Here is a 15107-nt window from a genome sequence, read left to right as displayed (position 1 = left end):
TATATATATATATATATATATATATATATATACACATATACACACACACACACACACAGACCTTGTTTCCTACAGTCTTTCAGTCTAGCTGAAAACAGAAAATATATATGTGCAAATACCAGAAAATATGCACACTAAACTGTTATCCTAAGCACAAGTGTAAAGTATCGATTTCAAACCAGGAGCTGCAGGTGATAGGTTCAAATTCTCAAACTGAACCATGCCTGCAAAGGCAGGCAGGACTGTAGTCAGAAGGACAGGAGAGAGAGAGAGCACTCCAGGTGGAGTGGGGAGGAACCATGAACAAAGTTCCACAGGCTGGGATCTGGATGGCCTGTGCAGATGGAAATTCCCTGCTGGAGCCCTGAGGCTGATGTGAAGGCTGGCTTAGACTCAGAGTAGCGGGCAGGCCCAGACTTCAGAAGGCTCTAAAGGCCAAGTTGTTTTATGCAGCGGGAAGTTGACTGGGATAGAAAAGAAAGACAGAAAGACTGGGTAGAACTGATGTCAATCAAGGGACACACGCAGCCTGTGGGGTAGCACAAGAAACTAAAAAGTCATGAGCATTTCAATGGCAACTGAATAAGGAATAAGAGGGCCCCAAGCCAGAATGAATACGGAGGATAAAGGAAACTCCTTGCCAGGGCTGCTACAGAAGGAATCACTATGTCTACTATTAAATTAGAAAAAAAGGATGTCAGGGCAATCTGGCTGCGGCATCCGTCACCCCACTGATCGCCAGGGTTCATTCGACTGGTCTGGCTGGCTAGGCAGGTGTCCCCTTCCTCCCTCACCACTCCATGTGTGTCCCTCGTGTGTCCCTTCAGGAGGGCCTGAAGCTGCGTGCTGGTCGAAGAGGATGACCTTCCCCAATAGAGAAGGGCTGTTCTCTCGTCAAGGGTATACGAGTACCTGCACTCCCCTGTTAGAAACTCCAAACAAGTCTCTCAGGGTCCAGCTGCAGGAGGACACAGGGCAGTCAAGCCTCCAAGGCTCCAGAAACATCCAAATGAGGCGCTGCACGTGGCATGAATTTTTATGAGAAGGAACAGGCGAAGGTGGCTGCAAAGTTTTAGGCCAGACACCTTAACAATGGCGACTACGCGGAAAGAAACACGAATGCAAGGGAGGCAAAAACACTGTGAGACTGCCTGCCAATGCGTACAAGAAGCCCTTCAGGCCTCTGGTGAATATCCACCTGATTACCCAGGCCCAGAATCTCTGGGGGACACCACATTAAAGGGATGCACTACTCCCTCAACTCCTGGCACTGGGGATGTGCTTAGAACCCGAGGTTCCTCAAATCAACCAAGTCACTATCAAGGAAGTCTGCCTGCACAGACACCATTTCAGAAACTAGGTTCATCAGCTCAGTCCCGTGAAAAGTCACAGTGGCACCTGGCGCAGCACAGGTGTGTCAGTGCAGGCGCTCAGACCCAGAACACCTAGAATTTACCTCCTGATGCGCCCCTGCGGCTCTCAGGAGCACAATCGCTGAAGGAGGTCTCGTTACCCTTAGGGTAAAATTCTTCAATGGCCACTTCTAAACTCAAACATTTATTTCTTCCTGAATTCCTGCTGAACACACATACAGACCCAAAGCAGATTTCCTGATTATCTGTTCTTCAAGAGACAAGAACACTGGCAGCCAGAGCTCAGAGGCAGAAATGGAACACCAGCTGTGGAAGACAACTGCCACCCTCAAATGTGAAGGTCACGCTTGTCCTGACAGCAAGACACATCCCCACTGATGTTCAGAGAGTTAGCCAGCCAAGGTGGGGAGAGTCAAGAGGCAAGCCATGAGGCAGCAGGCACAAACCGACTGGGACTTCACCAGCAGCTCCCCTTCAGAGCAGGAACCAGAACTGCTTTTCCCAAGAGAAATGGGCATGTTTAAGTGGTGCTGGACTCAAAGGGAGCTCAGACCAGAGTGCCTCACTCAAACTTGGACTTGATCCTTTTGCAAGACAGTAAACAGTAACTCCACCTCAGGTCATTCTCCTCATATACTTGCTGCTCCCCAAATCTCAGCAGACAGACAGACAGCATGGAGGCAAAGGAACACGCTTCAGGCAAAGCAAATGGGACAACCGCAGAGACTGACTGCACCGGCAGCACCCCGCTGCCTCCCATCTGGTCTTCTAAACACTTGAGGGCAGGAGGAGGCTACACAGTAGAAAACAAACAGCAGAAGTCAAAAAAGAATGCTACCCACTAGGGAGGGCTCTTGAACAAATACACCCAAGAAGAATTTATTAGCACTCAGGAAATGAAGAATTCGAGACACTTTAAAAGTCATTACTGATTTGAAAGGTTTACTGGATCACTTAACACCAACAAAACGGGGATAATAACAAAATGGAGAGAACAGTGCAATCTCATAGATGCACCATGAAAACTGTGACAAACATGAAGTGCTCAGAATGGTGCCAATGACACAGTAGATATCCAATGAACTTTCAATAGTATGACACTGATCATAATAACGTTACTTCTACTGAACCAGGCTCCCACCATCCCCTTGCTGCCACCTCCAAGCCCTGGACACACTTCTATAATTTGGTTACAGTACTCTGTAACAATGGGTTACTCTGTAAGGCCCCTGGGGTGACAATCACTTACCCAGAGGATCCAGAATGGTGCCTCGCACGTAGTAGAAATTTTATAAACGTAGATGCTTTGAAATACCCTTACTGAGGCAGGCTTTGCAATTCATATTTGAAGTTAAAAACTAACAATCATAAACTGGGCATTGTACCAGCTGCTTTTCCACATGATCTCATTTAATTGACAATTTTATCCCACTTTACAGATAAGAACGGGCTCAGCAGCCCCCATTTGGCTACGTAACTCCATTCTCTGACTTTACAGAAGCCTCCTCATCGAAGCTTTAATAACTCCCTGACCTCTCTCAGTGTGGTAACTCGACTATTTGCTTTCCCGGAGCTCAGCCACAAAACACCACAGGAGGGAAATCTCAAAACCATGCAGACTTGGCCTGCTACAGACTTAGGCAACCTAATGACAACTAGACTCTCACTGCCATTCTTCCTGCCCCACAGGTCCAATGCCTTTGAATCCTTCACTCACTCAATCGTTTTCCACCTGCTTTCAACCATCAAATTCCCCTTGGTCACTTCTCTCACACCTTTGTCATCCTTTCCTTGCAGCGGTCCCAACCTCTGGTACGTTAGTTATGTCATGAACCTAGTCTTCCTACTCTGGTTTCTCTCCTCTCATTCCACCCTGAAATCTATCATGAGACCAGTCTTCCTCAAGACTCTAAATCTTCCTGGGGCACCTGGCTGGCTCAGTCAGTTAAGCGTCCTGGGATCAAGCCCCGCATCCGGCTCTCTGCTCCTCCCTCTCCCTCTGCCTGCCACTTCCCCTGCTTGTGTTTTCCCTCTCTCTCTCTGTGTCAAACGGATAGAATCTTTAAAAAAAAAAAAGACTAACTGCTGCAACAACGCCCGTGGAGCAGCCGCGCTGATTCGGGAGAAGGACGAGGCACAGACACGTTAGCTTGCGAAAGAGAGCGTGGGTGCAGGGGACAACAGCCAGGCGCGCCACCGCCAAGAGTGTGATCTCCCCGAACAGCTGCAACCTCGCGTATTTATTGGCAATAAACAATCAAAGACAATCAAGGGAATAATCCGTATTACATCCTAGTGAATAGTAGTACATCACGGGGATTAGATGATGTAACGTTCAGCAAGTGAGGCCTATTCTTAAACATGTTTTTATGGACCCCGCGGGCTATTGTCAAGAGCAATCAAGTTTCGGTTGGGGCAGCGTTCTGCCCTGAGCGAGCCGGGCGTTCCCGGCCGCTGGGCAAGCTGGGCGTTCCCAGCCGCTGCGCTCTGATGTTTACGCTAAAGCCCGCAAGGTCACAAACATGTTTTCCTATTATATCCTTAGCATAAGCTCTCGGCCAGGGACTGCTGCAACTAACTCTTCCTAAAAGAGACTGGTTTTACATCATTTTCTGAATCCTTCAGTTGTTTCCTTCAGCATAGGACAAGGATAGCATACGTACACAAGGCTCTGTACTCTTGTGGTCCAAAGCTTATTTAATTCTTGCTACTCCCCCACACAAACCCTCTCTGCCCTGGCCAAACCAGCTGATGGACAATCTCCCACACGGCCCTTTACTCACACTATTCACCAGCACCCACCAGCCTACCCACACATCTCCTCTTCCTCTCTGCCTGCTGAAATCCTGACCATGCTTCAAGGCTTCTGTCCTGCTCCTGCAATTAACATCCATACTCACTGGACTCCAGGCATATACGGTATCCTTTCATTTCCTAGTACATTTTTTTAAATTTATTTTTTAAAAAAAACTTACTTGAGAGAGCACGCACGTGTGCATGTGTGTGGGGGTTGGGTGGGAATCTCAAGCAGACACCCGCTGAGCACAGAGCCCGATGCAGGGCTCGATCCCAGGACCCTGAGATCAGAGCCAAAATCAAGAGTCGGATGCTTAACTGACTGAGCCACTGAGGCGCCCCTTCCTAATGCATCTTAATAACAAATACAAGATCTCAGAGTGACTTACACAAAATAAGCAGCAGTATTTAGACTAACCTATTTCTTTTAGAATAATATGAATGTTGAGCAAAGATTCTTCTAACCAGCGTTCTCTGAGAACGTCTAACCACTGAACAGAGTGCTCGCACGCATCTTGCATTTGACAAACTTGATAAACAAGTATGTGACCACTGCATATCACTATTTAGCAGGCTAAGTCCAAGCTGGAGGGATGTCTGACAATCCGTGATTGTTGGAGACAGCAGCACTGTCAAAGGACTCAAAAAGGCTTTCCAGAGAGAAAAGATTTGAGTTAAACAAAGAGCTAAATTTAGTTGCTTCCTGAACGTGTTTTCCCAATGAACAGACCTTTTAGAACCCTGCCCCCATCACATTCACACACACACACACACACACACACACGCACACACACACAGTTGGCAGCGTACTGCCAAGAGGAGTGTTAGCCTTACAGCATAATGGCTGAGAAACTGCTGACACCACTTAGCATGCAGTCAATGTGCTGGATACCAACAGCGAGCTGTCAGAATCCTAAGACCCAAGCCATCACATGACGTGGGTAGTAAACAAGTTGTTCTTTTGCCACGCTGGGGATTAGTAGAAAATACGGTATTTGGGGTTCTAGGACATGAATGCCAAAAGGCTAGCTGGGAAGCTCTCCAAGCCACCCTCCAACAACTGTTGATCTAAGCTGGTCCGTTTCTGAGGACACTGCAGAGAAATGACGGCGTCTATTGTGCCGTTACACTGCCTTTCTCCTCTGATACTATATCCTTCCTCCTCTCTAACTTAGCCACCTTCCGAAGATGAAAGGAAATGTGATAGATAGGGTTTGTGAGAGTCTTTATCCTTCTGAGCTTCGATGTCCTCATCTGTAAAACAAGAAAATCATACTAAGTGATCAAGTAACCTAACACTAACATTTGATGGTCTTAGGTTGTTTTCCCACACGTTCTAGATACTTTGGCTTACTCTGACTGTAACATCTGCACAGAAGATCCAAGTGGAAAAGCGTCCCAAGCCAAGCACTGAGTAAGAGTAGAAACCAAATTTGAGGCTTTTGTCTTGTTGCTGGAGCAGAGACAAAGCCACCTATAGGGGGCGCCTGGGTGGCTCAGTCATTAAGTGTCTGCCTTCGGTTCAGGGTGTGATCCCAGAGTTTTGGGATTGAGCCCCACATCGGGCTCCTCCGCTGGGAGCCTGCTTCTTCCTCTCCCACTCCCCCTGCTTGCGTTCCCTCTCTCGCTGGCTGTCTCTGTCAAAATAAATAAATAAAATCTTTAAAAAAAAAAAACAAAAACAAAAAACCACCTGTAGGAGAAGCTAGCTGCTCAGCAAGGCAATGGCTTGCTTGCTCTATTTCCAGCATAGACCCTGCTTGGCAAAAGGGCTTCATTTGTACTCCTATCAGTACTGAGGACAAAGAAGAAAACCAGATGGCATGAAGCCGCAGGACCTCTCACACCCTCACTGTCATGCCTCAATGAAGTGCAACTGGTCACCAGCACACCACAAGCCGCCATACCTGAGTGCCTGGCTGAGGACCAGCTCATGTGGTTTGTCGTAGGCTTGTTAATGGCAATTCTGGAAAAAGAGCTTCATGCGAGAGAAGGGAACTTCTTACTTCTGTCATTAAATTAAACAAGGTGTGAAAATCAAGTTGGGGAGGTGGGGTGCGTAGTAGGAAAAACTTCGCACCCTAGAATGCAAGTTGGTACAGCCACTCTGGAAAACAGTGTGGAGGTCCCTTAAAAAGTTAAAAATTGAGCTACCCTATGATCCAGCCATTGCACTACTGGGTGTTTACCCCAAAGATACAGACGTAGTAAAGAGAAGGGCCATATGCACCCCAATGTTCATAGCAGCAATGTCCACAATAGCTAAATCGTGGAAGGAGCCGAGATGCCCTTCAACAGATGACTGGATTAAGAAGTTGTGGTCCATATATACAATGGAATATTACTCAGCTATCAGAAAGAACGAGTTCTCAACATTTGCTACAACATGGACGGCACTGGAGGAGATAATGCTAAGTGAAATAAGTCAAGCAGAGAAAGACAACTATCATATGATTTCTCTCATCTATGGAACATAAGAACTAGGAAGATCGGTAGGGGAAGAAAGGGATAAAGAAAGGGGGGGTAATCAGAAGAGGGAATGAAACATGAGAGACTATGGACTCTGAGAAACAAACTGAGGGCTTCAGAGGGGAGGGAGGTGGGGGAATGGGATAGACCGGTGATGGGTAGTAAGGAGGGCACGTATTGCATGGTGCACTGGGTGTTATACACAACTAATGAATCATCAAGCCTTACATCGGAAACCGGGGATGTACTGTATGGTAACTAACATAATATAATAAAAAATCATTAAAAAAAACACAGGGGCGCCTGGGTGGCACAGCGGTTAAAGCGTCTGCCTTCGGCTCAGGGCGTGATCCCGGCGTTCCGGGTTCGAGCCCCACGTCAGGCTCCTCTGCTGCAAGCCTGCTTCTTCCTCTCCCACTCCCCCTGCTTGTGTTCCCTCTCTCGCTGGCTGTCTCTATCTCTGTCAAATAAATAAATAAAAAATCTTTAAAAAAAAAAAAAAACACAAAACTTCCCACCCTCCCCTTTGTCTACTTGAGCAATGTTCTCTCAGGCTCTTTTAGATCTGAGAATCTTTCCTGAGTCTACTATTATTCTCTCCCTTTTAGCCACTTCACTCCAAGGCAGGCTATATTTCCCCAAGCTCAGGAATTTCAGGGAAAGGACCTGCTGCATGACTGGACCACCGCAGCTCAGAGAGCTACCAGCAGAGGTGGCTTATTTTGCAAATGAGGGCAGTAAAAGACGGGAGCCGGGAGCCGAAGGGCAGATGAATGGCAGGAACTGAGAATGCTACCAGACCTGCTGGATGATGGCTGCCTCTGAAAAGCTTAACACCTGGCAACTGAAATGAAGCCTGATTCTGAGCTGGGCTGTTTGCCTACACACAGGTGGTAAAAATTAAAGGAGTTCAGCAAGTCACACTGTCAGTGCCACTTAGGGAAACTACCTTAGTAAAGAGGTATGCCCACCAGAGTCCTCCAGCAAACAATGGAAAAATAATTTGGTACTCTCTCTGCCTTTTTTTCCCCCCACATGGAAAGCATGTGCAAACTTCTATACTCAGCAAACCAAAGAAACACAACCTTACTGCTGTCTACAAAAAAGCCACGCCATATCTAATTTTCCTCCAAATGTAATTAAGCCATCTCCGTAATACTTCCTATAACCACTACTACTGTTCTAAATTTATCCTCCCTATATTCAAACCCTCAAACCAAAATGAATATTGTACTTAGTTCCTTCTCTACTTAATTAAAATGATTATGAATCCTCCTTCAGCTCTTTAAAATCATTCATTAAGAATGGTTTTCAAACTGTATTCAAAGAAGCCCAGATAATGTGGTTTAGTGGGAAGGGACAGGGACAGCGGTGACGTAGACCACCTCTCCCACAGCTGGTTTTATCTGCATCTAATGCCATGTGTTTTTCTTGTGTGTGGTTTTTGTTGTGGTGTTTTGTTTTGTTTTTTTTTAAGATTTTATTTGAGAGAGAGAGCATAAGAGTGGGGAGGGTCAGAGGGAGAAACAGACTCCCCGCTGAGTGGGGAGCCCATGGTGGGGCTCAATCCCAGAACTCTGGGATCCTGACCTGAGCCAAAGGCAGATGCTTCACTGACTGAGCCACCTAGGCGCCCCTCTAATGCCATGTTTGAAGAAAAGATCCTAATGTTAAGAAACGTAAAAACCACTGAGGTAATAGATTAGACTATCCTATACAATGACCGACATAACTACCAAGCCACTACTTTGTTACATGAGAAATAGGACCAGCCAAACCCTCCCTGACCAGGGATAGCAGGAGATGAGGCCGGTGCAGTAAACAAATGTAATTTATTGAAACCCCAATTTTAGCCAGTGGTTTCAACCATCCATCTCCGACTGTTTTTTACCCCAACAAACAACTAGTGAAACAGAGTCGAACTTCTGCTGAAATGTACAGGTAGTAACAGGCAAGCCAAAGTGAAAAGCCAAAGATCTGATTATATGCATCTAGACAGCTGGCTCCTATGCCTTTGGTTGTTAATCATGACACACTGAATAAAGAGCAGACCAGAACCTGTCAGATGTAGGATATAAATGGACATGAAATCAGCCCCCTACCCCACACCACTACATCCCCCGTGGTAGGTAGGACGCCATATTAACCACAACTCCCAAGAGATAATAATAATGAGCCAACCACAAAGCCACTTTAGTTAATTCCTACTGCAAGACTCTGATTCAGAATTTAGGTCATTCTCTTTCAAGCATAACAGAAAGGGGTGAGCAGCCAGTGGGATGTAGGCCTGGTGCAACTCACCCGTGCAGAACTCCTTGCTCACGTTGTGGGGCACTGTGATCCGCCGGTAGACAATGGGCTCTGACTCCAGGATGTTCTCATCGTGGCGGTACCGAGCTGGCCTTTCATTTGGGATGCCCCGGGAACGGGTACCGCTTCTCCTCTCATAGGTATCGATCTCCTCAAACACAGCTGCTTTGTCAAAAAGGGCCAGGTTCCCTTCAAAATCAAAATCTGTGTCTGGGATCTCTTCAATATCATCCCCGAAGCACTCATCATCTTTATTCTTCATCTGGCCATTCTTTAAGCCACTTTTCTTTGGAGTTGCCTGATTTGGGTGTCTGCTACTAGATGACCCTGGAGAAAAAACAGGGACTAAAATCAGTGTGCCCACGGGAAGCACTCAGTGGAAATGGAAAACACATTAGTCTTTTATGGACAGTGTTACAGGAATCAAAGTGAAGATGGTAAAGATGAGTTATTTCCAGATCATATTAAGTAGCACAACCTACCACAAATCTCATGGAATAACAGATTTCATATGTTACCCAAGTAACAGTGAATATAAAATAAGTACAATTCCTGGAAATCTTAACCAGTTCTATGCTTCCTAAGGAAATTACTAATGATCGAGGCTTTTCGGACAACTGAACATCAAAAAAGTGGAAGGGCAAGAGTACAGCAGTCTCCTCCCACAGGTCTGGGTGGTTTGATTTCGAATGTCCAGCAGCCGTTAACAGAGAAATACCCCTCCTCCCAAGTAACATAAGGCCACCTCCTCGTAACCTGAAGCTCATAGGAAGAGAATACTCAACTGGCTCCTAATTCTATGCTTACCAAGCAAGCAACCTTCTCATTTTTAATTTGATCTCAGCCTAGACCCCAGCAGGAGACAATCTCTGGTTTAGAGAGATTCCAGATCTTGAGCCAGGCATACCTATCACTGCAAGTTGGTATTTTGATTTATAAACCTGTTTTAGATCTCTTAGTTAATGTGATCTCTTTTTCTCAGAACTTAACACTTGTCGGTAAGCAATTTCCACACCACAAATACAAGGACCACACTGACCCGATTCTACAGCGACAAAGCAAGATGCACATTAACAGCACAGCAGCCACCCTCCATGTGGCCGCCACACATCCGTTAGCTACTCTTCCGGCAGCCAAGACAGAGCGCCCCACAGAATTCTCCAAACTGTCCATTCTCGGAGAACCCTGAATTTAGTTTATACTCTGACCCAATATGAACACCCTGAAAGGGTGGACCAGGTTACTGGTAAGCCAAATGGAACCTCCAATATGGTTTAAATAAATGAACCTCCTTTTGAAAGACTGAGCTCCTCAATTATTAAAAATACTCAAGTAGAGGTTAGAATGATCATGAGCAAACCCCCTCACAGGTATCATCCCAACTATACGACTCTAGCTTCTCACAGCAACTCCCTTCTACCCTATAGACCAGCCAGGAAACACAGGATCTAGCTGCAGTTCTCATGAACATATTATCTTACACCTGTTATCCAACTTTTCAATTTCCCTGTATGTAGAATGCCCACTACAGTATCCCTAGCACAGTTCCTAGCACATAGCGGGCAGTCAATAAATATTTAACAAATTAATCAACACTGACAAAATCAATTACAATAATTATTCTGAAAGATGTGTACTGGGCACCTAGGTGGCTCAGTTGGTTAAGCATCTGCCTTCAGCTCAGGTCAGGATCCCAGGGTCCTGGGACCGAGCCCCATATCCCCCATATCGGGCTCCCTGCTCAGCGGGAAGTCTGCTTCTCCCTCTGCCTCTGCCTGCCACTCCCCCCGCTTGTGCTTTGTCAAATAATAAAATCTTAAAAAAAAAAAAAAGAAAGAAAGAAAAGAAAAAAGAAAGATATGTACTGTGTAAGCAGAATTCGTGTCCAAGTCTTCCTAGTCAAATACTGGTATGGAAAAGGGCTGAGCTGGAAGATGAGATTTAGGCCTCTGAACAAAACTAAGGCTGGCCAAAATTATAAAGTAGAGGAAGATCTAGCTGAGGCCCCATAAACAGCTTGAATTATGAAACAATGATGAGCTCGTCAAAATCTGGGTTAAGTTCTAATTCCAATAATCTGACAAAAACATTTAGTGAAATGTTTTTGCTGTGTGCCACAGCTAGGTGCTAGGAAAACACTGTATAACCAAGACAGGCTACTCAAAAAGGAAGGGGAGCTATGTAAGCAAGTAACTGAGATACAATGTGGTAAGAATTACAGTAGAAATTTATATAAAGTATCATAGAAATGTGGATGAGAATGCAGAATTGGATTAGGAGTGGGGGAGCAGGCATGAAAACAGGTCAGGATAACACCATCAGCAATATAAGTAGGGAGGGGAAGAACCAGAAAAAAAGTCCATTGTACAGGACTAATGTTCGGCCTCAGTCTTTTTTTTTTTTTTTTAAGATTTTTATTTTTATTTATTTGACAGAGATAGAGACAGCCAGCGAGAGAGGGAACACAGCAGGGGGAGTGGGAGAGGAAGAAGCAGGCTCCTAGCGGAGGAGCCTGATGTGGGGCTCGATCCCATAACGCCGGGATCACGCCCTGAGCCGAAGGCAGACACCCAACCGCTGCGCCACCCAGGCGCCCCCTGCCTCAGTCTTAAATCAAGGCATACTATTAGAAAACAGGTCTCTAGCCCAGGGGTTTCTCTCCGATGGGTGTGTTCATACCCAGGAGTGTCAAGGTTGATCCACTGGGATGCAGGAAGAAGACACTGAATCTTCTCTTTACATTTTAACTAAAAAGAGTAGGAAATTCAGATTTATGAACTAAAGGTACAGACGGAAATTTGCATCCTTACGAGGTTTCATGCCAGCCAATCACTGCCAGCATTTGAGGTATCACAGGAAAGAGTGATGTTCCAAAATAAGAAGTATGTCCGTGCAATGGACTTAACACCGATTTTTTTTTATCATGGTAAAACATACATAACAAAAAACTTAACCATTTTAACCATTTTTAAGTCCATAGTCCAGTGGCATTAAGTACATTCGCACTGTTGTGCAACTGTACCAATTTTTAGCTACTGAAGCATACTAAAATAAGTGGCTTAAGAAGATGATGATGATGATAATGCAATCATAACTGAACAAGAGCATGGCAGAGCTAACACTTCCTCTATTCCTTTTATAAGCCTTCCTTAGCTACAATGAAGTTCTTAAAAAATTAATCAGATCTAAGAAGATGGTCTCCCAAATTAAAAAGTATCAAGGTTACTCCAAACACGAATCCATACGGACTATTACTAACTTCACACTAGGGTACATTCTACGTCAGGAGTCTGCAAACTATTTGGACTCTGCCAAATCCAGCCCCACTGCCTGTTTCTGTAAGTTTTACTGGAACAGCCCCGCTCATCTGTTTACACAATGGCTAAGGCTACCTCTGTGCTACAGAAGCAACAGTAAGTACTTAAGACAGAGACCTTATGACCTGCAAGGCCTAAAGTATTTAACATCTGCCCTTTTACAGAAGAAGTTTGCTCACCCTGCTCTCCATCATGCCTCCCAGAGGTATTCTTTTTGTTTATTATGATCTTTCTTTTTCAGCTAATGACTCTTCAGCCATGAAAAATATTTTAAATTTTTTAATTAACTGAGCCCAGGACCAGTTCTTTGAACCTCTGTTTCAATAATAACAATAATAGTAAGTGTATCACTTATTAAACTACTGTCTTTAAGATTTTATTTGACAGACAGTGCATAAGCGCAAGCTGGGGGAGGAGCAGAGGGAGAGGGACAAGCAGACTCTCCGCGGAGTGCAGAGCCCAACTCGGGGAGCTCAATGTGGGGTTTTCAACCCTGAGATCATGACCTGAGCCGAAATCAAGAGCTGGACGCCTAAGCGACTGAGCCACCCAAGTGCCCCTAAACTACTGTCTTTCAACTCTACACTCAATCTTCGCAATTCCAAGCTGGAACTCTACAAACTACATTTTTCCTTCCTTAACTGGCTTCCTGTTAGGTTCCGCTACCAGTAGGAGACACCTGAAGATAATGGAAGGAGAAATGAGAAGGGACTTTCTCCTTGTTTGATTGCTGTTTGCACCAGCACTGCCCTGGCAGTTGGTTCCAGCCTCCAATTTTTCTTTCTGGCACGTGTAGACAGAACAAGCTTTACTGCAACTCCCTAGAAGTACTGGCACGGGCTCTGGGAAGCCCGTTCTCCGAGCCTCCAGGAAACGGCAACCTCTTCCCTGTCCCCTCAATGTCTCTTCTTGCTTCTTTGGTCTTCTGACACCTACTTAACCAATTCTATTAAATTTCATCAGAAATAACTAGCACGGTTACTATTTTCTTTAGTGGCATACCTAATAGTGGTATAAAAAATTTAAAAAAATTAATGACCCACAGTTAATTACTCTTCTAATCAAATGTTAATGTTTAATGAGCAAAAAAATTCTGAAGCATTAATAAAATATTACTTTAAAATTGTTGTTTATTTAATCCTTTTTCATTTGTAAAGGTAAAGAACTTTCTGAATTACAGACACACAGACATACAGAGAAATAGCACTTACAGCTCCAATTCTATAATCTCAGACATGGGCCAAGAGTAACCACAGACCAGGGGGCCCGGATGGCTCAGCTGGATGGGCAACTGCCTTCGGCTCAGGTCATGATGCTGGAGTCCCAGGATTGAGTCCCGCATTGGGCTCCCTGCTCAGCAGGGAGTCTGCTTCTCTCTCTGACTCTCCCCCCTCTCATGCTCTCTCTCTTTCACTCTCTCAAATAAATAAATAAAATCTTAAAAAAAAAAAACAACAACAGTAAACACAGACCAGTCTAGATGTTAAAGAGCTCATCTTCTCCCAGTGTGGATGGAAGTCTTAACTGACTTGAGCTCAAAGTAGATAAACAGACAAATAGAAAAGACTAAATAAGACTAACCGGATTCTCTGTTGTCTCTGACCTGAGAGTAGGTATCTAGGAACATTAATCCCCTAACAGAGATCGAGTCATCAAACCATAAAGCCAAACCCCTAATCACTGCTGCTACCAATGGGGGAACAGCTTAGCTATAAACACACCAAAAACAAAGAAAAACACAAAATTAGTAGAAAGGGAAAACACTAAAGAAATACAAAGTCAGCCAAGGTCTACTGTGGCTCTGGATTCACCCTGGGAACAAAGAAAAGAGGCACCCGGGCTTCATCTGCTCAGACGTGCAGCCCTGATTTCTGTTTCTACAGCTTTACTGAAGTATAATCGGTATACAAAAACCTGCACATAATGTATACAATTTTAGAAGTTTGGACATATTCAAACACTTGTTATACCATGACCACAATCAAGGTAATAAACCTGTCCATCACCCCCCATCACCCCCAAAAAGTCAATGACTCACAGTTATTCACTGTTCTAACTAAATATTAATTTTTTAATAAGCAAAACATTTTGAACCACTGAGCCAAATTTAAACCAATATTACTGTAAAGATTTACTTTGTGTTTATCTGGTCCTTTTTAATTTGTCCTTTGTATCTTGTATCTGATATATACATAGTACGTACGTAGAGAAGTCAATAAATTGGTGAGCCAATTAAGAGTTCTCAATGTCACAGAAATGCTTAGATTTATTTATTTATTTATTTATTTATTTATTTATTTATTTAAATTCCTTTATTTGACAGAGAGAGAGCACAAGAAGGGGGGAGCAGGGGAGGGAGAAGCAGGCTCCCTGCTGAGCAGGAAGCCCAGTGTGGGGCTCGATCCCAGGGCCCTGGGATCATGACCTGAGCCGAAGGCAGACGCTTAACCAACTGAACCACCCAGGCGCCCCCAGAAATCCTTAGTTTTAAAAGAGGAAGTACAAGAAACCTAATGAAATAACATCAACATTATGAGTCAAATACTTCACGCTTATTTTAAGGTACTATTTAGGCCAAAGCATAATTTCTTTGAAGCTTTATACAGTTTATCTGAAAGACACAAATGGGGGTGGTCTCCATGAGTGTCTTCATTGCAGCCAATGGCACCTATAATCACACCACTGCTTACTAAATCCAAAACACATTTCACTCAGGAGAAAATTCTGATCAGCATTTTTCTATATTCGTTCAAAAATGTTCATTAAGCATCTGCTATCCCCTGAGATCTGTGCTAAGTGCTGGAGAGTCAACGGTGAACAATATAACATAACCCCGGTCCTT

The 15107-nt window shown here is 44.6% G+C and overlaps 1 protein-coding gene across 1 annotated transcript in view; it reads right to left on the bottom strand.

Annotated features, from left to right (window-relative positions):
* Window positions 1-15107, bottom strand: part of EDC3 (enhancer of mRNA decapping 3) — a 56366-nt gene that overhangs the window by 13952 nt on the left and 27307 nt on the right. The window contains exon 4 of the mRNA XM_040642996.1: window positions 8940-9275. Within this exon, the coding sequence (XP_040498930.1) occupies window positions 8940-9275 (336 nt within the window). The remainder of the gene's footprint in view (window positions 1-8939; window positions 9276-15107) is intronic.

This window comes from Ursus maritimus, unplaced genomic scaffold, assembly GCF_017311325.1.
Source record: "Ursus maritimus isolate PB19 unplaced genomic scaffold, ASM1731132v1 scaffold_27, whole genome shotgun sequence".
Lineage (NCBI taxonomy): Eukaryota > Metazoa > Chordata > Mammalia > Carnivora > Ursidae > Ursus > Ursus maritimus.
The sequence above is the reverse complement of the archived record's forward strand: the minus strand, read 5'-3'. Positions and strand labels throughout refer to the sequence as shown.